Source organism: Microcaecilia unicolor, chromosome 7 (assembly GCF_901765095.1).
Source record: "Microcaecilia unicolor chromosome 7, aMicUni1.1, whole genome shotgun sequence".
In the NCBI taxonomy this organism is placed as follows: domain Eukaryota; kingdom Metazoa; phylum Chordata; class Amphibia; order Gymnophiona; family Siphonopidae; genus Microcaecilia; species Microcaecilia unicolor.
Window position 1 is genome coordinate 1,377,460 of NC_044037.1, and position 19,778 is coordinate 1,397,237.

Consider the following 19,778-nt stretch of genomic DNA (forward strand, 5'->3'; position numbering starts at 1 on the left):
CTTGGAAAATACGAATGAGGGAGCCATCATATTTAATGGTGTCTCTGCAACCTTTGTAGGTTCTTAAGATGGCTGCCTTTTGCGAGTAGTCATGAAATTTTGCAGTGACCACTCTAGGGCGCGTCTCCCTCACTGGCCTAGGGCCCACTCGGTGGACTCGCTCGAGTCGGATCGGCCTCCCCTCTCTCACTTCAGGAAAGGTCGCCTGTAGCCAGGTTTCCAATGTGGATTTTAAATTGGCATCTGACAAAGATTTAGCAAAGCCCACAAAACGAAGGTGGTCCCGCCTGGAGCGGTTCTCCAAGTCTTCCATTCTTTCTGAGTAGTCATGTACCAGGCGGGACAATCGCTCCAGCTCGCCCGCGTGCTCTTGATGCCCCTCCTCCACATCAGCCACTCGAGCTTCCAACTCACCCGTGCGGCGTGAAAGTTCTGAAGTCACTGCTGTTATGCACGCTATTTGCGCTGATAACTGTTCGAATTGAGGAGCTAAGGCCTGCACAACCGCTTCCGTGAGCTCCGGGATGAGCGCCTTCATGTTCGGGCGGGGGGGAGAAGGTGCTGGCGAAACCACCGCCATATTGGCCTCGCCAACCTTTGTTTTGTCCTCCTTTTTTTTTTCCACTTTCGCCGCTTGAGCCATCGAAGATCTCGTGATATATTTGTCCATGCGCTAAGGAAGGTGTTATTCTGCAGAAGGAGCTACTCCCGAGAGTGGAGACAGCCGAAAAGCTTGAATTTCGAGCGAGGCTTTGAGCAGCTAGAGTGAGCCACGTCCTCTGCCGCTCACTGCATCACGTGACCACCGGACGGAGGTAAATTAAAAAAGACTTAAACCACACAGGGTGGCAAGAAGAAAAAGGGGGATGTTGGGGGGAGAAGAGGGCGGGCAGATGGCCATAAATGGGAGGGGGATGTGGCGAAGGAGAATCGCTGGACAGGGGCATGGTGGGAGAAGAGAGAAAGGAGATGGGGGGGGGGGGGGGCGCCAACTGATAGTCTGCAGGGGGGTGCCAGAGACCCTAGGACCGGCCCTGGGTCCAGAGGGCGGCTACAAAATTAGTAGGTGGTCTCTGTCCATAAAACATATAGGAAGATTCTTAGGAACCTCAACATGTATACGCTGGAAGAGAGGCCAGAGAGAGGGGATATGATAGAGACATTTAAATACCTCGGTGGTGTCAATATACAGGAGGTGAGCCTTTTTCAAATGAAGGAAAACTCTGGAATGAGGGGGCATACGATGACGTTAAGAGGAAGTAGACTTAGGAGGAATCTAAGAAAATACTGTTTCACTGAAAGGGTAGTGGATGCATGGAATGGCCTCCCAGTGGAAGTCGTGGAGACTAGGACTGTATCAGAATTTAAGAAAGTGTGGGACAGGCATGTGGGATCTGCCATTGTGTTCAGTTTTTCTAATGAATTTGTAGATAAGGTCTGCTGGGAATACGTTGCTTGTCCTGCATTTAAGAAGGGGACTTGGTGAATGCAGTCTGTTCAAGCCAATTGTTTATTTATTTTATTTGTTACATTTGTATCCCACATTTTCCCACCTATTTGCAGGCTCAGTGTGGCTTCATAGTACAGTAGAGGCGATTGCCATACCGGTATGAACAAATACAAAGTGGAGTTATGGTAAAGCATGATCAAGTTGATAAACACATTGGGGTCAAAGAAGGAAAATGTTAGTTATTCCCAGTACGAAACTTTTATATTGTTATGTTGCGGGGGTAAAGCATTTAGGTTGATCGTCAGGGTATAATTGAATGTTATATCAGTAATTTTGCAAGAAATTCTTGAGAGGCACTCACCGTATTACTTTTCAACCGCCTCTGGTAGGGCCCAGTGTTCATATATTATGTTTCATCCAATTGTTTGATCTTCAAAATTTTCTTCCTAGCACTTGTATATACATAGTTTGGTGTCATGGCCTCATTTTCCGGGACCTCAGTTAACAATGTAAGAAAATGAGAATAGCCATACTGGGACAGACCAATGTCCATCTAGCCTAGTATCCTGCTTCTAACAGTGGCTAGTCCTGATCACAAGAACCTGGCAGAATCCCAAAGAGTAGCAACATTCCATGCTAGCGACTTCCAGGATAAGTAGTGGCTTTTCCCATGTCTGCCTTTTTGAATAGCAGTTAATGGATTTTTTCCTCAGGTGCTTGTCCAAACCTTTTATTTTTTTACACAAGATAAGCTTTCTACAACATCCTCTGTCAATGAATTCAAGAGCTTAACTATTTGTTGAGTGAAAAAATATTCTCTCATTCTTTTTAAGAGTATTACCATATAACTTCATGGAGTGTTCCCTTGTCTTTCTACTTTTTTTGAAAGAGAGAACAGTGGATTTACATTCACCCGCTCTACTGCACTCAGGATTTGTAGACCTCTGTCATATCCTTCTCAATTGTCTCTTCAAAGCCTTTCCTCTTTATCTTTTTTTTTTTTGAGATAGGGCAGCCAGAATTGCACAGAATAGTCTAGTCAGGGGTTTTCAACCAAGTCCTCTCGATACACCCAGCCAGTTGGGTTTTCAGGATACCCACCACTGTGTGCAAATCTGTCTCGTCCATATTCATTGTGGATGTCTTGAAAACCAGCCTGTCTTGATGTGTCCTGAGGACTGGGGTGAGGACCCAGCCCTGAGATTGCGATATGGAGGCATTATAATATTCTTTATCTTATTTTCTATCCCTTTCCTAATTCCTAGCATTCTATTTGGTTTTTTTTTGTGGCCATTGCTGCACTCTGAGCAGACGATTTCAACGTATTATTCATGATGACACCAAGATCTTTCTCTTGAGTGGTGACTCTGAAATATGGAACCTAGCATCAAGTAACTATGATTTGGATTATTCTTCCCAATATGGAGTGGAGGAGTGGCCTAGTGGTTAGGGTGGTGGACTTTGGTCCTGGGGAATTGAGGAACTGAGTTCGATTCCCACTTCAGGCACAGGCAGCTCCTTGTGACTCTGGGCAAGTCACTTAACCCTCCATTGCCCCATGTAAGCCGCATTGAGCCTGCCATGAGTGGGAAAGCGCAGGGTGCAAATGTAACAAAAAAAAAATATGCATCACATTTCATCTGCCATTTGGATTCTCAGTCTTCCAATTTCCTAAAGTTCATGTGGCAATTGATTTGGAATTGATGTTTGACTTTAGTAACTCTTTCTGTAAAACCATCATGGATTCTTTATTCTCTTTTAGCATTTCTTTGATTTGTAACACCCTCGTCAACAATGTATTGAGTGCCCTGTTTCCTTGTCGGCTGCAATTTGTGAGGCGAGGGAATTGAAGGGGGGGGGGGGGGGGGGGGGGGGTTGCCGGGTTCTTGAAGCCTGGATTGGCCGCTGTTGGAGACAGGATGCTGTGCTTGATGGACGCTTGGTCTTTTCCCAGTATGGCGGTGCTTATGAAGATGATTGCCATGGTATAGCTTGGTTGATTTTTATTACAGTAGTTTTATTTGTATTCTTCGTTAATCTGATTCAGATAGATGGCTTAATTCTCTTTTTTTCATTAGAGGGTATTTCTCACCCAGGATCATGGAAGCTGTAGCTTCAAGCAGCCAACTTGGATTGTGTGCATCAGTGACCCCTCTCCTTCCTTTTTTAGGTGTATACTACTACTACTACTACTACTTATCATTTCTATAGCGCTACTACTGTCAAAACATGTAAATGAAAGCATATGAAGAAAGATAATCCATAATTTAGAGGAGAAAAAGGGGCTGCCTCAGTGGCAATTCTGAACTCTAATGTGCTAGACCTAGTTTTGATTCACAGCTATTGCGCAGCCCCCATCTGCCTCCCTCAGAGTTGGCAGATCCCAGAGGGAGGGGAGTGTTCATAGCCCTTGGGGAGGGAGCTGTCGTGTAGTGTGACTTCTACTGGTAGGATTTTTTGCCTGGGATTGCAGAGTTGTGGAAGGGGCCCTGTTCAATGGTCCTTGGCCCAGGACTGTTGTGTTTTAATCCTGCTATAGCCAGGAAGGGATATAAAATAAGGGAGAAGTCCGGGTAGTTGTGACTGAAGGCTGATGGTGTAAGATCGCAGCCCTGGTTCTGAATGAACAAGAGAACTGTCAGGCTAAGGAAAGGAAGAGAACAGTCTTTGAATCTTTTTTTTTTTTTTTTTTTCTTTGCTCTTTCTATTAATCTATAGAAATGACATCTCCAGTTTTTGGTGTTTATATTGACAGTATCTAGTCTGCCTTGTCATCAAGCAGATGAATCCATTACGAATAGGTTGTGTCCATCAACCAGCAGGGGCAGATAGAGAGCACTGAAAAAACCATAGTGTCTCATGGCCAGCTAGCTCCATCTGCCTCTTCAGTATTCTCTATCTCCCCAGCAGGGTGGATGCAGCTTATTCAGCTCCTTCAAAAAAAAAAAAAATCTGCCTGGGGTGGCTCCTGTGCTTTGGCCAGTGGTAGCAGGGGTGTTGGGGGCTATTGCAGCTCCACTTTAAAGGCACATAGGTTCGCCCTTTTCCTGCCTTACCCGGCCCCCGATGTGGATGTAGACACATAGGTTTGCTCTGCCCCTGTCTTTTCCCACACTCTCCTTTGTGGATGCAGGCACATTGGTTTGTCCTTTCCCTGCCTTTCCCACTCTACTGATCGTCTGGAGTTGGAAATTTGCCTCTATTGCTGTTGCCTCTACCTTTCCTCACAGCGATAAAAAAAAAAAAAAAAAGTCGCGTCACGCTTTGGCGCTGCGATTCCAGAAAAGAGGTTTTCTTCTGATTGTGCAGCGAGACCGGAGCTCTGGGACTCGGTCTGGTGAGGTAAGAGCATTTTGTAGCTCCTCCGAGGAGGGCCCGTGATTGGGACGTTTTTGGCGCAAATCCGCCATTTTGAATTTTCCGCCATTTTCGGCGATGGCTGCAGAGGTTGTTAAGCGCTGTTCCCATTGTGGCAAGCGCAGATCCGCAGCAGGCTCTGTAAATCGTGCTCTTCAGACAACAGGGCCGGCACGAGCATGGCGAGCGATGTTTCTTCCCACTCAGTGGAGCTGGCAGCGGGAGCCATTTTGGATGCGCCGCATGGCGCGACCCCCGTAGAAGCGGAGGGGTTTGAAACTGGAGGGGAGCCTCGTGTGGAGGCTAACAGGGGAGCTTCTATCCCCGAACTGGAACCGGGAGGCCAGGGTGAGCCCTTCTTCCCTGAGTTTGTGTTGCTGCTGCATAAAGCATTCATGTTAAAAAGAGCTCTCCCGCAGGCGTCTCATTCTGTCCTGCTAACTGTTCCCCCTCCAGTGGAGCTTGGCTTCAGATTGCCGTCAGGCGCGTTTTCCCCCTGACAGCTGGCCGCAAGACAAGCGCAGAAGGGTTAATTCCCCTTCAAAGAGTGTGCGCACCCCCCCCTTCTTCTCTCTCCCCCCCCCCCCCCCCTGTGGTCGGGATGTGAGGATTCTGAGAGGTCTGGCAGGAGGCCCTTGTGGTCTGAAGAGCCAGAGGAAGGGTGAAGGAATTGCCACCGGATCCAGATGATCCTTCCGCGGTGAGGATTTCCACCGCGACGAAGCTGCCAGCGCTTATTTCTGATGCCTTGGCAGGTCCTCTCTATTGAAGATCCTGCGAGTGACGAAGCCTCCTCTGGTAATCCGAGGATGGCAAGTACTAAGAAGCCTCTCGAGCCTTTCCTTTGCATGACTTCCATCCAAGAGCTTATTTTGGACTCAGTTGGGCTGATCCCGTGGGGCCTTTGAATGTAGCCAGGGCAATGGGGCAATTATACCCTCTAAGTGAGGAGCATTTGGCGCGCCTAGCAGTGCCTAAAGTGGATGCCCTAGTCACGGCTGTGACAAAGAGGACTACCCTCCCAGTTGAAGGAGGAGTCGCCCTGAAGGACATGCAGGAACCGACGCCTGGAATCAGCTCTGAAACGGTCCTTTGAAATGTCAGGCCTATCCTTACGGGCATCTGCATGCAGCTGCTATGCTGCCCGAGCTTGCCTCGCTTGGTTGCAACAGGCAGTGCAACAGCCCGGGGATGGAGCAGAGCCCCTTACTGAGGTGGCACCGCGGATGGAGTCGGACTTGTCTTTCTTGGCTGACGCCCTTTATGATCTGGTCAGAGCTTTGGCTAAACAGATGGCTGTGGCGGTGGCAGCTCGCCACATTGTGCGGCTGACATGGCCTCTAAGCAAAGGTTGGTGAAGTTGCCCTTCCAAGGCCTTCTCCTATTTGGTGAGGAATTGGAGAAAATTGTTTAAAGGCCTGGGGGATGCTAACCCCAGCGCTTACCCGAGGGTAGGCCGAGGCCTCTCTCCAAGGGTCAGGCGGTTCCCTCCTCTTCCAGACCTCGCTTCCGTGAAGCTAGAAGGTACTGCCCGGGCATTCTGCTGGGGTTCACTTCTCGTGCCCGCTTTCAGCAGAGGAATTCCTTTCGTTCGGACAAGCGTTCTGCAGCGACTGGCTCAAGGCCTGGAGTTCAAGGGCGACCCTCTCAATGATGGTGTGCCGGCCCTCTCCTCGATTCCTGCAATAGGAGGACGGCTTTCCCTCTTTCTCGAGGAGTGGGTCAAGATTTCCTCAGATCAGTGGGTTTTGGACCTGATCAGAGATGGCTATAATATAGAATTCAATGCCCCGGTGAGAGACGTGTTTGTGGAGTCCCGATGCGGTTCTGCAGTCAAACGGGCGGCTGTAGAGGAGTCCTTGCAAGGCTTGATTCACCTAGGGGCGGTGTCTCCGGTGCCTCCCGCCGAACATGGCTCCGGCCATTACTCCATTTACTTTGTAGTGCTGCGAAAAGGCGGGTCTTTTCAGCCCATCCTCGACTTAAGTCAACAATTGTCAGGCATCTCAAGAAAGATATAGTAGAATTGGAAAAGGTGCAGCGAAGGGCGACTAAAATGATAGCGGGGATGGGACGACTTCCCTATGAAGAAAGACTAAGGAGGCTAGGGCTATACAGCTTGGAGAAGAGACGCCTGAGGGGAGACATGATAGAGGTATATAAAATAATGAGTGGAGTGGAACAGGTGGATGTGAAGCGTCTGTTCACGCTTTCCAAAAATACTACCGTGTTCCTCCCCGAATATAAGACAGCTGCCTTATATTAATTTTTGCGCCCAAAAGGCGCTAGGTCTTATTTTCAGGGGATGTCTTAATATTTTGGGGAAACAGGGTGGCCCGCCCACCTTCCCTCCGTCGCTCCTGCAACTACCGGTAACCCCCCACCTGAGATGGCGCTCCCACCCGAAGTCGCCGGACCCCACCCCCCTCCGTCGCTCAGAACTAACCTGAACTTAAGCCTCCTTTCACTTTCCTTCCAGTTTGCAGGAGCAGCAGGGCAGGGCAGGGCCTCTCCTTCCTTCCGAGCCCCACCCTCGCCTGACGTTACTTTACGTCAGGCGTGGCGGGACACGGAAGGAAGGAGTGCCTGCCCTCCTACTGCTGTTGCTTGCTGCGAACTGGAAGGAAAGTGAAAGGAGGCTTAAGTCAGGTTAGTTTCGGAGCGACAGAGGGGGTTGGGGTCCGGCGAGACTTCGGGTGGTGGGGTGCCATCTCGGGTGGGGGGGGGCGACCCTCGGGTGGGGGGTTAGTTTCAGAGCGACGGAGGGGGGCCCGCGATCCTCAGGGGGGGGGACCCTACTTACCGGGAAAAACAAACGTTGCTAGGCCTTACTTTCGGGGGAGGCCTTATATTTTCTAAGGCACCAAAAACCTCGGTAGGTCTTATTTTATGGGGATGCCCTATTTTCGGGGAAACACGGTAGGACTAGGGGGCATGCGATGAAACTACAGTGTAGTAAATTTAAAACAAATCGGAGAAAATGTTTCTTTACCCAACGTGTAATTAAACTCTGGAATTCGTTGCCGGAGAAAGTGGTGAGGGCGGTTAGCTTAGCAGAGTTTAAAAAGGGGTTGGACGGTTTCCTAAAGGACAATCCATAAACCGCTACTAAACGACTTGGAAAACTCCAAAATTTCAGGAATAACATGTATAGAATGTTTTGTACGTTTGGGAAGCTTGCCAGTGCCCTTGGCCTGGATTGGCCGCTGTCGTGACAGGATGCTGGGCTCGATGGAGCCTTGGTCTTTTCCCCAGTTGGCATTACTTATGTACTTATGTACTTATGGAGCACTGGGTTTGTGAGCCCTTGGACCACTACCGTGGAGCGGCAGTGGCAGGCAAGGTCACCTTCAAAGCAGAGAGCGAAGCAAGGCTGGACTGGAAACCTGGACTGGAGTTCTGCACTGGAATACACAGGACTGGAACGCACCGGATGGGTGCGCACTGGACTGGAACCCACTGGAGTGGAACACATGGACCAGAACCCCTTGGACAGGACACACTGACCTAGGCTTCACCTACGCTTAGCCCCCGTTCCTGAGGGTTGTAGCCCTCAGGTTTGGGCAGCCGGCAGGGCTTACAGGAAGAACCGAACTGGAACAGCAAGCAGGAACAACAGGAATCAGGATACAGAAGTGCCCCCAGGCACCTAGGCGAAAGCAAGGCAGACAGGCAGGGAATGTCCGGGTTCCGGCAATAGGTCTGGCCACAGGCAGAGAATATTCGGATTCAGGCAGTAGTCGGGTCAGGCAGCAAGTATCGGGGTCCAGGCAGAAGTTGGGTCAGGCAGTAGGCAGAGAGAGTCAGATTCAGGCAATGGTCAGGTCAAGTAGCAAGGAGTACTGGCAGCGGACAGGACTAGGGCTGAAGCTCCAGAAGCAGAGGAAAACACACACGGGAAAACCAGAAAGCTAAATACAAGAAAACTAGTAAAGCTGTACACAAGCTAACAAGAAAGCTATGCCGAAGCTGACTAGTCATAAGCTAGAAACTCACACAACACACAGGAGAACTAGTAAAGCTGTACACAAGCCAATAAGAAAAGCTATGCCCAAGCTACTAGTAACAAGCTAGAAACTCACACTGAACTGGACAAGGTATTCAGTGCACAGAACCTCTAACATACCAGGGACCTTAGACGATGCAAAGGCTGCAGTCCTAAGTGATTATAAAGCCTTCACACCTGAGGAGCACTGCAGCCATCAGTAAGCAACTACGGAGGCTGTCCAGGCACAAACAAGAGAGACAAGTCCGGCAGCCTGGAAGAACCGGACCGGCCTGGCCTAAAGTCTGGAATGGGTAGGAACAGTAAGACAAACTATGGCAGCCACTGGCTCTGGCCACCAGCGGGTGAGAGGAGCACAAACCAAGGAGCAGGCAGAACGCACATAGAGACTTAGAATACCTAGGTGCAGCACAGAGGAGCAAACAGAGCCAGGCTGGAGACAGAGGTAGAGCTAACTCAGGCAGCATCCCCAGATGTAGTAGAGTGGAGTAATTAGAGCCAAGCTGGAAGCAGCCAGCACACAGAAAGAAAACTACTCCAGAAAGGATAGGCAGAAGCCAGCTTAGAAGCTGACCCCCAGAAATAAGGTATGTCTGAGGGTGGTCACGGCCACAGACGTGACAACAAGTCTCTAAGAGTATGGCATTTTCCCATGGAAACCCTGTGCTCCATCATTGCGGCGGTACAGCCAGGAGAGTTTATCACGTCTCTGGACCTGAAAGAAGCTTACTTCCACATTCCTATTAGGCCTCCGCACCAAAAGTTTCTTCGGTTTGCGGTGATGGGAAAACATTTCCAGTTTCGGGCCTTGCCTTTTGGCCTCGCAACAGCTCCCCGAACCTTTTCCAAGGTAATGGTGGTAGTAGCTCTTTTCTCAGGCAAGAGGGTATTCGGGTTCACCCGTACCTAGACGACTGGCTCACCAGAGCGGAATCGACAGAGGAGAGTCATCAGGTAACAGCCAGAGTGGTCTCAGTACTTCAATCTCTGGGCTGGGTCGTCAATATGGCCAAAAGTCACCTGACCTCCTCTCAAATCTCTAGAATATTTGGGGGTCTGGTTCGACACAGCTTCGGGGTTTGTTTTTCTTCCCGAGCAAAGGCGGTGCAAGCTTCAGAACCAGGTCCGTCTGCTCCTGAGGATGCCTCGCCCCCGCGCTTGGGACATTGTCCAGCTGTTAGGGTCGATGACGGCCACCTTGGAAGTTGTGCCCTGGGCAAGAGCGCACCTGAGACCTCTGCAGTGCTCCCTGCTTCAACGATGGTCTCCAGTTTCTCAGGATTATCAGTGCAGACTCACATGGCTCCCTTTTGGCCCGGCTCAGTATGGAGTGGTGGCTCTCAGACAGCATGCTGTGGCGAGGAATGCCGCTAGCGCTCCTCGATTGGTGCCTGGTGGTAACAGATGCCAGCCTGAAGGGCTGGGGTGCACATTGCCGGGGAAGGCTTGCCAGGGGTCTCTGGACACCCGAGGAGTCGGAGTGGTCCATCAATTGCTTGGAGTTGAAAGCGATTTTTCATGCTCTTCTGGCTTTTCACTCAACCCTGGAAGGATTGGCTGTCAGGGTTCTGTCGGACAACACGACAGCAGTGGCCTACATAAATCGACAAGGCGGCACTCAGTGCAGAACACTGGCTGCGCAAGCTGCGCAGATTTGCCACTGGGCCGAGCTACATCTGCAGTTTCTGTCAGCAGCTCACATTGCAGGTCAGAGCAACGTGCAAGCCGATTATCTAAGCAGGCATCAAATCGACCCAGCGGAGTGGGAACTGGCAGACGAAGTGTTTCTTCATATCTGTGCCAAGTGGGGGATGCCCGCAGCGGATCTTATGGCCTCAAGCGCAAATGCCAAAGTCCCGTGCTTTTACAGCAGACGGAGAGATCCTCGCTCGGTGGGGTTGATGCCTTGCTCAACCCTGGCCTCAGGGCCTCCTGTATGTGTTCCTCCGTTGGCCCTTGAAAGGGCGAGTACTCCTGCGGATTCGGCTACATCAAGGAGAGGTGGGTTCTCATTGCCCCGAATTGTCCCATGAGGCCGTGGTATGTGGACCTCCGGCGGATGCTGGTAGAGGCTCCCCTTCCTTTGCTTCTGGTACCGGAATCTGTTGTCATAGGGACCAGTGACCATGGAGGAACGCCTGCCGCTTTGGTCGTACGGCATGGCTATTGAGAGGGCGCAATTGAGAGACAATGGTTATTCCAGTAAAGTAATTTTCCACTCTCCTACAGGCCCGCAAGCGTTCCACTTCCGTGGCTTATGCCAGGAGTTTGGTGCCAATTTGAGGCTTGGTGTGCTACTAAAGCGATTACACCTATGCGGGCTTCTGTCTCGCCGATACTTGACTTTTGCAGGATGGTTTACAAAAAGGCCTTGCCTATAATTCCCTGCGTGTTCAGTGGCAGCCTTAGCATGTTTTCGAGGGAAGGTCGCTGGCCTCTCCTGGCTGCTTATCCGGATGTGGCACGGTTTCTCAGAGGGGTGCATCGGCTCCGTCCTCCCGTGAGGGCTCCGTGTCCGGCCTGGAACCTGGGGTTAGTTTTAAAGGCCCTTCAGTGTTCGCACCTTCGAGCCACTAAGGCGAGCTTCAGAGGATGTGACCCTAAAGACGGTCTTTTTGGTGGCCATTACTTCGGCGAGACGGGTGTCAGAGCTTCAGGCGCTGTCCTGTCGAGACCCTTTTCTGCAATTCTCAGAGTCCGGAGTTATGGTACGTATGGTGCCTTCCTTCCCTGCCTAGGTGGTTTCAGTGTTTCACCTAAACCAGCCTATTTTCCTGCCTTCTTTTTCCAGAGAGGAGTTTCCGGAAGCCTTTGGGCAATTGCACCCCTTAGATGTGCGAAGGGCTCTGTTGCAGTATCTGCGCATGTCAAATGCTTTTAGGACCTCTGATCATCTTTTTGTTCTGTTCAGGTCCACGCAGAGGGTCTCCAGCGTCTAAAGCCACTATAGCCCGTTGGCTCAAGGAAGCTATTTTTTCAGCCTATCTGCTTTCTGGCCGGCCTCCGCCTGAAGCCTTCAAGGCACATTCCACAAGAGCGATTTTCCTCTTCTTGGGCTGAAACTGGAGCACTCTCTCTTCAAGAGATATGCAGTGCAGCGACACGGGCTTCTAAGCTCTCTTTTGCCCGACATTACAGGCTGGATGTGGCTGCCAGGAGAGACGCGCACTTTGGAGCACAAGTGCTGGCACGTGGTGTGGCTTGTTCCCACCCTATCTAGGGATTGCTTTGATACATCCCATTCGTAATGGATTCATGTGCTTGATGACAAGGAAGGGAAAATTAGGTTCTTACCTTGGTAATTTTCTTTCCTTTAGTCATAGCAGATGAATCCATGAGCCCTCCCTCAGTGATTCATTGTGTGATTGATGTTGTTTTATGTTTAGTTTTTCCTGTAGATATGTTCCCTCATTGGGAGAAGTTGGAAAACAGTCTTCAGGATTTCTGTTCTGTTACAGGAGGTAGAGTTTGTCCCTCCTCTGTGTTATTGCTCCTGTTCTGGGGCGTTCATCCGCTGTGAGGAAAGTTCATGTTATACTACTTTGCGGTGTAACACTGCTTTGGAAGCTTCAAATACTGAAGAGGCAGATGGAGCTAGCTGGCCATGAGGCACTATGGTTTTTCAGTGCTCTCTATCTCCCCCTGCTGGTTGATGGACACAACCCATTCGTAATGGATTCATCTGCTATGACTAAAGGAAAGAAAATTACCAAGGTAAGAACCTAATTTTCCCATGCTTAACCTTTAACATATGTAGTTTACAGTCACAATGTTTTGGTGACTGGGGGACGGAGTCCATTATTATTAGATGTGAAATATAAACAGAAAATCAATAGTACAGATATAATTCTAAATCAGTACTGTGAGATCTCAGAAACATAGGCAAAAAGCCCACTTTTTTGAGGCTGCTTTTTAATCACCAGTACCCCTGTCTATTTTAATCATTCCCACAATAAGTAATTCCCTAATTCCTTATTTGTCCTGTGCGCTGTGTTGAGCAGAGACTGTCTGATATGTGTTTTGTGTACTGCGCTGCATATGTCTAGTGGCACTATAGAAATAAGTACAGGTGGATAGTCCTTTGAGTATCTTACAACAAACATGAAAAGACAATAAAAGCAAAGACAAACCTATTAAAACTCCATTGACGTAAGAACTATTTATGTTTCAGCATGTTTTAAATTACAAGAACAGCTAATCAAAATCTGGGCTGGATTAGTCTGAGTGAAACTTCTTTCTATTGCTTTGCCTGGACCATAGAACTGGATCTCTATCATAAAATTTGATAGAGTCTCCCAAGTCTTCATTTCTTGTGGGGACATTAATCTTTGCAATGCAACTTTTTTTCTATCAGCAGGGTATTCCAAATGCTCCTTAGTAACTAAATTGTATTAGCAGGATCAAACTATGTGCATTGTCACCATTAATCTGGATAATTTTAATTGAAAATACCATCCCATTTTAATAGGTTAAAAATGCTGTGATTATGAATATATTTCATGGACCTTTAAATGTGTCCCCTAGTATGAGTGGTATAATGATTAGAGCAGCAGGCTGAGAACCAGGGAAGTCCAGTTCAAATGCTACTGCAGCTCCTTGTGATCTTGGGTAAATCACTTAAACCTCCATTGCCTTGTGTACAAAAGTAGAGTGTTAAGTTCTCCAGGGATAGGAAAATATCTATTGTACCTGAATGTAACTCATCTTGAACTATGAATGAAAAGACATGAGATAAATTCAGATCCCTGTGTTCTGAGAAATTGTTTTATCAGGGAACAGAGGAGACATTCAGAGATTCAAGGGCTCTGTGCCTAGGACTGTACTGATCAGAGTTCTATGTATCTTCTTTTGTAGAAGAAGGTCACCAAGCAGAGAAGGGGAGCGAGCCGCCAAAGGTAAAATACAAAGGTGGGGGTGGGAGAAAGAAAGTGGATGGATAGTAACACCTCTTGTAACATTTGGACCTAGGGAATATTTTCAGGGATTTGGAACTGAGGAAGAGGGGCGGGATGGCTGATTTTTGTATGTTAAGGGAATCTCAAGACTTACATCATGGGGATTGTGTTCATTGCTTCTGCCATGAAAAATGTTATCAAGTGGATTTTGTTCCTCCAATGAATTAGCATTCCCCGACCTCTTGTTTCTCCTTGTTGGTGGGATCCACACCTGTTCCTTTTTTATCTCTTTCTCCAAGGACAAAGCATGATGGATAAATCCTCACTTATGAGTGACATCAATAATGGAGCCCAACGTGAGAAGCATTACTCCAGCAGCTTTTTCCAGAAGCTGTTGAGCAGGCACACCACTGTCATGCAGGACGTTCCTAGTTTTTTCTTTTCTGCAGAGCTGATTGGACCATTCTTTGAGTTGTGGTCACTTCAGCACTTTGTTCAGTTTCAGCCTTTTTCATGTGTAAGACCTGTCCCTGTTGCTTGTTTTTTTTTTCCTTTAACTTTGGTTCCTCTAGTACACCTAGTTAGGCTTGAGCTCCCATCTGGGCAATTTTTTGTCATCATTGAGTTGTTTGATAACTCTGTGGATGCTTTTCCTGATGATATGTCCCTCCCCCCCTCCACCTCCGGTGCAATGTGACCATATCCATCAAGGATAACCATTTTTGATGCATGCAGTGTCTGTACCACACTTTTCTCTCATTATTTCTGTATGCAGCTGTTGGAGAAAGATCCATGCTAGAGAAAAGCAACGGGAGAGAATGTTTTGATGGAAAGACCAGCCCGTTGACATTGGTATTGGAAGCTCAGTCTCAGTGGGTCCAAGTGCTGCATTGGACACTGGAGATGCATCAACATCGAGTGTCTTGGTCACCATTGACGTCAAGTGTCAAGAAGTCACTGGGGAGCAGTTTTTGACTGAGTCCCTTTCAAAGAAGAGGATGGATTTGTCTTCATTGGTGCTGAGGGAGTTCAGTGCCAGGTTGTTGTGGTAGAGGCTGGGATGCTTGGCATTGCTCTTACTGAGGTGTGGCTTCGAGAGCACCAAAGTCGCCAGTGTCTGAGGCGCCCTCAGTGTGAGGACCTGTCATCCTCCATGCTGATGGAGAGGATGCACCAGCCTCCATGGACCTGGGACTCCAGATCCAATACACTCCAAGTGACGGGAGGATGTGGCTACTCCTACTGTGATTCCTAGGCCCTTCGTCAATGGTGACCTGCAGAAATTCGAGGAGCAGATGAAAGGCTTCTTTACTCAGCACAATGCTGCAGCTTTGACAAAGTTGATTTCGAGAGCAGATGCAGTACAACTTATACTCAAGACCCATGCTCTTCCCTGTAGGACACACTTTGATGTATTATGGAAGGAAGTTTCTCTGGCGCATTGGGAATACTCTGTATCTCAATGCCACAAGAGGAGGCCTGACCCAGTGGTTAGTAGTGTGAGATAAGCAGAGACTGGGACTTCTACAGATTGCTTACATGAGTCTTGAATCGGAACTCTCCTGGAATATCGAAGAAGAGTTGGAGTTCTTCCCCAGAAAAGGGGTCAATGGGTTTTCCTTCAGATCCCCATGAGAGGTATAAATCTTCTCTTGAAGAACGCTTGTTTGTTGATTTTTGTCCAGGAGATGGTTCAGGTCTTCTCATTTCTGCTTACAGATGGAAGCAGAATCATTGGATAGCCTCCAATTCTTTGACCTACTTAACGAGGCTGTGGCAGTGCCTCTTCACATCATCCTAAAGGAGGCAGAATGGAGTGGAGGAGTATCCTAATGGTTAGAGCAGTGGGATGAGATCCAGGGAAGCTCAGTTTAAATCCCACTGCAGCTCCTTGTGACCTTGGGCAAGTCACTTAATCCTTTGTTCACTAAGGTACAAATTTAGATTGTAAGCTCTCTGGAGACAGGAAAATACCTACTGAATCTGAATGTAAGTTGCTGCGTTACAGCTGAGAAAGGGGTGAGCCAAACTGTAATAAATAAATGCCATACCATACTATAGAGAGAATCTCTTTGGATATGGAAGTGCAGGAAGCTGCTACTGTCAAAACAGGATAGTGACACTCAAGACACTCTCCAGACCCACTTCTGATCTCTCTTCTAGGAGGTATCAGAGTGGAGGGAAATGGAGATATTGGTACCATCAAAAGGTGTAGTTATTCTCTACTCTCCTGCTCCTCGTAGCCTAGAAAGGGATCTTGCTAATTGGAGATGGAGGGGCTGGGCTACTTTTATGTGGGGGGGGGGGGAGGAGGGAGGAGAGGGAGATTTTCTTTTGGTGTGATTTGTGGGTTGTGTGGGTTTATTTATTTATTTGTAGCATTTGTATCCCACATTTTCCCACCTATTTGCAGGCTCAATGTGGCTTACATAGTACCGTAATGGCATTCGCCAGTTCTGGTATGAACAAATACAAGGTGGTGTTATGGTAGAATAGGTAGAATATTGTGCTTTTTTTTGGGTGCTCCCTGACATCTGAAGTGCGTATTTTGACTATAAAATGTCAATGGCCTTAATTCACCTAGGAAGTGCCATTTATTTAGATATTTATACTCCACATTATCCTGAACATACTCTAGTTCAATGTGGCTTACAATAAATAAAACAGGCAAGGTTTACAATAACATAAATAAAATATCAAGTAAGAGCAGAGTAGCACAAATAAGAACTAATAAACCATTGATGGTCAGTTACACTCTATCAATGAGTAGGAACCTCTCAAAGAGGAAAGCTTTCGGTCTTTTGAGAAATACCAAGTAATCAGACTGACCCTTGATTGCCATTGACAGTGAGTTCCACCACTTAGCACCTTGGTGTTTAAGTCTGCGGAGTGAACCGATTTATAGCGCACTCTCTTGCAATCTGGAAGATTTCAGGAGGTGCTCCAACAGGGGGCTCATATAGTTTTTGTACAGGAGATACATCTTAGAAAGAAACATGAACATCTACTACACCATAGAGCATACCCATATATTTTATTTGCTTCTCACTCTTCTGAGGGGAAAAAAAGGGGAGTTGGCTTTAATTTTGCTTAGACTTTAGAGTATAGGTCCAGAGTGTTAAAGGGACCTTAAAGGGAGGTATATATTTGTGCAAGGTCAAATAGAGGAGGTTGAGTTGATCTTGGCTAATATATATATATATATATGCTTAAGTACATAAGTATTTCCACACTGGGACAGACCAAAGGTCCATCAAACCCAGCATCCTGTTTCCAACCGTGGCTAGTCCAGGTCACAAATACCTGGCAAGAGCCCGAAAAAGTTCAATACATTTTATGCTGCTTATCCCAGAAATAGTGGATTTTCCCCAAGTCCAATGTAATAATGGTCTATGGACTTTTCCTTTAGCAAGCTGTCCAAACCTTTTTAAAACTCTGCTAAGCTAACCGCCTTTACCACATTCTCTGGCAACGAATTCCAGAGTTTAATTACATGATGAGTGAAGAAAAAATTTCTCCGTTTCGTATTAAATTTACTACTTTGTAGTTTCATCGCATGCCCTCTAGTCCTAGTATTTTTGGAAAGAGTAAACAAATGATTCACATCTTCCCGTTCCACTCCACTCGTTATTTTATAGACCTCTATCATATCTCCCTTCAGCCGTCTTTTCTCCAAGCTGGAGAGCCCTAGATGCTTCAGCCTTTCCTCATAGGGAAGTCGTCCCATCCCCTTTATCATTTTCTTTGCCCTTCTCTGTACCTTTTCTAATTCCACTATATCTTTTTTGAGATGCGGCGACCAGAATTGAACACAATATTTGAGGTTCGGTCGCACCATGGATCGATATAAAGGCATTATAACATCCTCACTTTTGTTTTCCATTCCTTTCCTAATACTACCTAACATTCTATTTGCTTTCTTAGCCGCCGTAGCACACTGAGGAGAGGGTTTCAACATATCATCAACAACGACACCTTGATCCCTTTCTTGGTCTGTGACTCCTCCTAACGTGGAACCTTGCATTACGTAGCTATAGTTCGGGTTCCTCTTTCCCACATGCATCACTTTGCACTTGCTCACATTAAACATCATCTGCCATTTAGACGCCCAGTCTCATAAGGCCCTCTTGTAATTTTTCACAATCCTTTCACAATTTAACAACATTGAATAACTTTGTCGTCATCAAATTTAATTACCTCACTAGTTACTCCCATCTCTAGATCATTTATAAATATGTTAAAAAGCAGCAGTCCCAACACAGACCCCTGGGGAACCCCACTATCTACCCTTCTCCATTGCTTCAGTTGGGAGGATTTATAAAGGCTTGGTGATTTGTGCTGGGGACTTTAGTGCTTGAATTAATTTACATTTAGACACTACTGGCAGTTTTGCTGTGGGGGATAAACCGACTATTGGTGCATTTCAAACATCTGTCTAGGATTTGGGCTTATATGACATGTAGAGAGAGCATAATGGTACTCGGAGGGATTACACATACTTTTCTTCTCCTCCTGCTCAATACTCGTGTATTGATTACAGTCTGTTAGATGCATCTTTTAAGAGTCAAGTTGGGCCTACAAATATAGGTAACATAGCCTTCTCTGATCGTGCCATGCGTTGACCTCTTAGAGATCGGATCCAATGGACTTAATACCACATTACTTAAAGGTGAGTTGGTGGTGAGAGAATTTAAGGATCTTTTGAAGGACTACTTAGATCAGAATCGGTCGTCTGGAACATCTCTTTGTATTGTCTGGGATTCCCTAAAGGCTGTTACCCGGGGTTTCTTTTTGAAGCATGTCTCTAGGAAAAAGAAACTGAGAGTCTCTAACGACGCATTCTTTGACATTGATTTCCTAACTTGAAACTCAGTAGCTTTGTGAGGCTAGACTCTCTTTGGAGAGTCTGCATCAAGAAGACTTTTAGTTTGTGTTGGATAGGGTGAGACAGAGATACTTTTGAATATTCTGGGAAGGTCAGCTCTATTTTGGCTTACAAATTAAGAAAAGCTCAGGTGGACAGGGTGGTTGGAAAAATCAGAGATTGTGAGAGGCATATGCTTTATAGATCTTCTCTTATCGGGGCCCATTTCAGGGAGTTCTTGGAAGGGTTATGTACTAAGGATATTACTATAAGAGAGGCGGCTATTGATTCTTCTCCGAGGACAAGCAGGCTGCTTGTTCTCACTGATGGGTGACGTCCACGGCAGCCCCTCCAATCGGAACACTTTACTAGCAAAGGCCTTTGCTAGTTCTCGCGCGCCGATGCGCACCGCACATGCACAGCCGTCTTCCCGCCCGAATCGGCTCGTGTTCGTCAGTCTTCTTTTGTCCGCGCTCGGGACGGTCGTGTTTTGCGCTGTTTCGCACCCCTCAAGTTGACCCTCGCGCGTCTTCGCGTTCTTTCGCTAAAAAAAAAAATAGAGAAAAAGACCTTTACGGTCTTTACCCCTTTCCCGTGTTTCCAGCTTTTTGCCCCACGTAAGTTTCCTTTCGCTTTTGGGGTAGGCCTTTTTGAGGCCTCGGTTCGGGTTTTTTCTCTCCCTATTTTTGGTGCCTTTTTCGTCATTGCGAGTTTTGATTTCGCCGGTGTGATTTTTCCGCCCATGTCATCGAAGTCTCCCAGCGGCTTCAAGAAGTGCACCCAGTGCGCCCGGGTAATCTCGCTCACTGATAGGCACGCGTCGTGTCTTCAGTGTCTGGGGGCTGGGCACCTCCCGCAGGCCTGTAGTCTTTGCGCCCTTTTACAGAAAAGGACTCAGGTAGCGAGATTGGCCCAGTGGAACGTCTTGTTCTCGGGCTCTTCGTCGGCAACAGCACCGGGGCATCGAGTGCATCGGCGTCGACAGCTCCAAGACCTTCGATCTCGGCATCGGCTGCATCGACTGCATCGAGGCATCGACCCTCTGCATCGTCGGTACCGAGACATCGGAAGGCTGCGTCGGCGTCGGTGGTACCGGGACCTCCACTAGTGCTGATGTCGTCGGACGGTGGTGCTTCGACTGGAGTGCAGGTGAGGGCTGTCCATTCACCTGCTGGTGGTGGTGAGCCTTCGGGGTGGGTCTCCCCC

At 47.8% G+C, this 19,778-nt stretch overlaps 1 protein-coding gene across 1 annotated transcript in view; it reads left to right on the forward strand.

Annotated features, from left to right (window-relative positions):
• ZMYM3 (zinc finger MYM-type containing 3) overlaps positions 1–19,778 on the forward strand; it is a 271,782-nt gene that overhangs the window by 81,713 nt on the left and 170,291 nt on the right. The window contains 1 exon segment of the mRNA XM_030209787.1: positions 13,668–13,708. Within this exon segment, the coding sequence (XP_030065647.1) occupies positions 13,668–13,708 (41 nt within the window).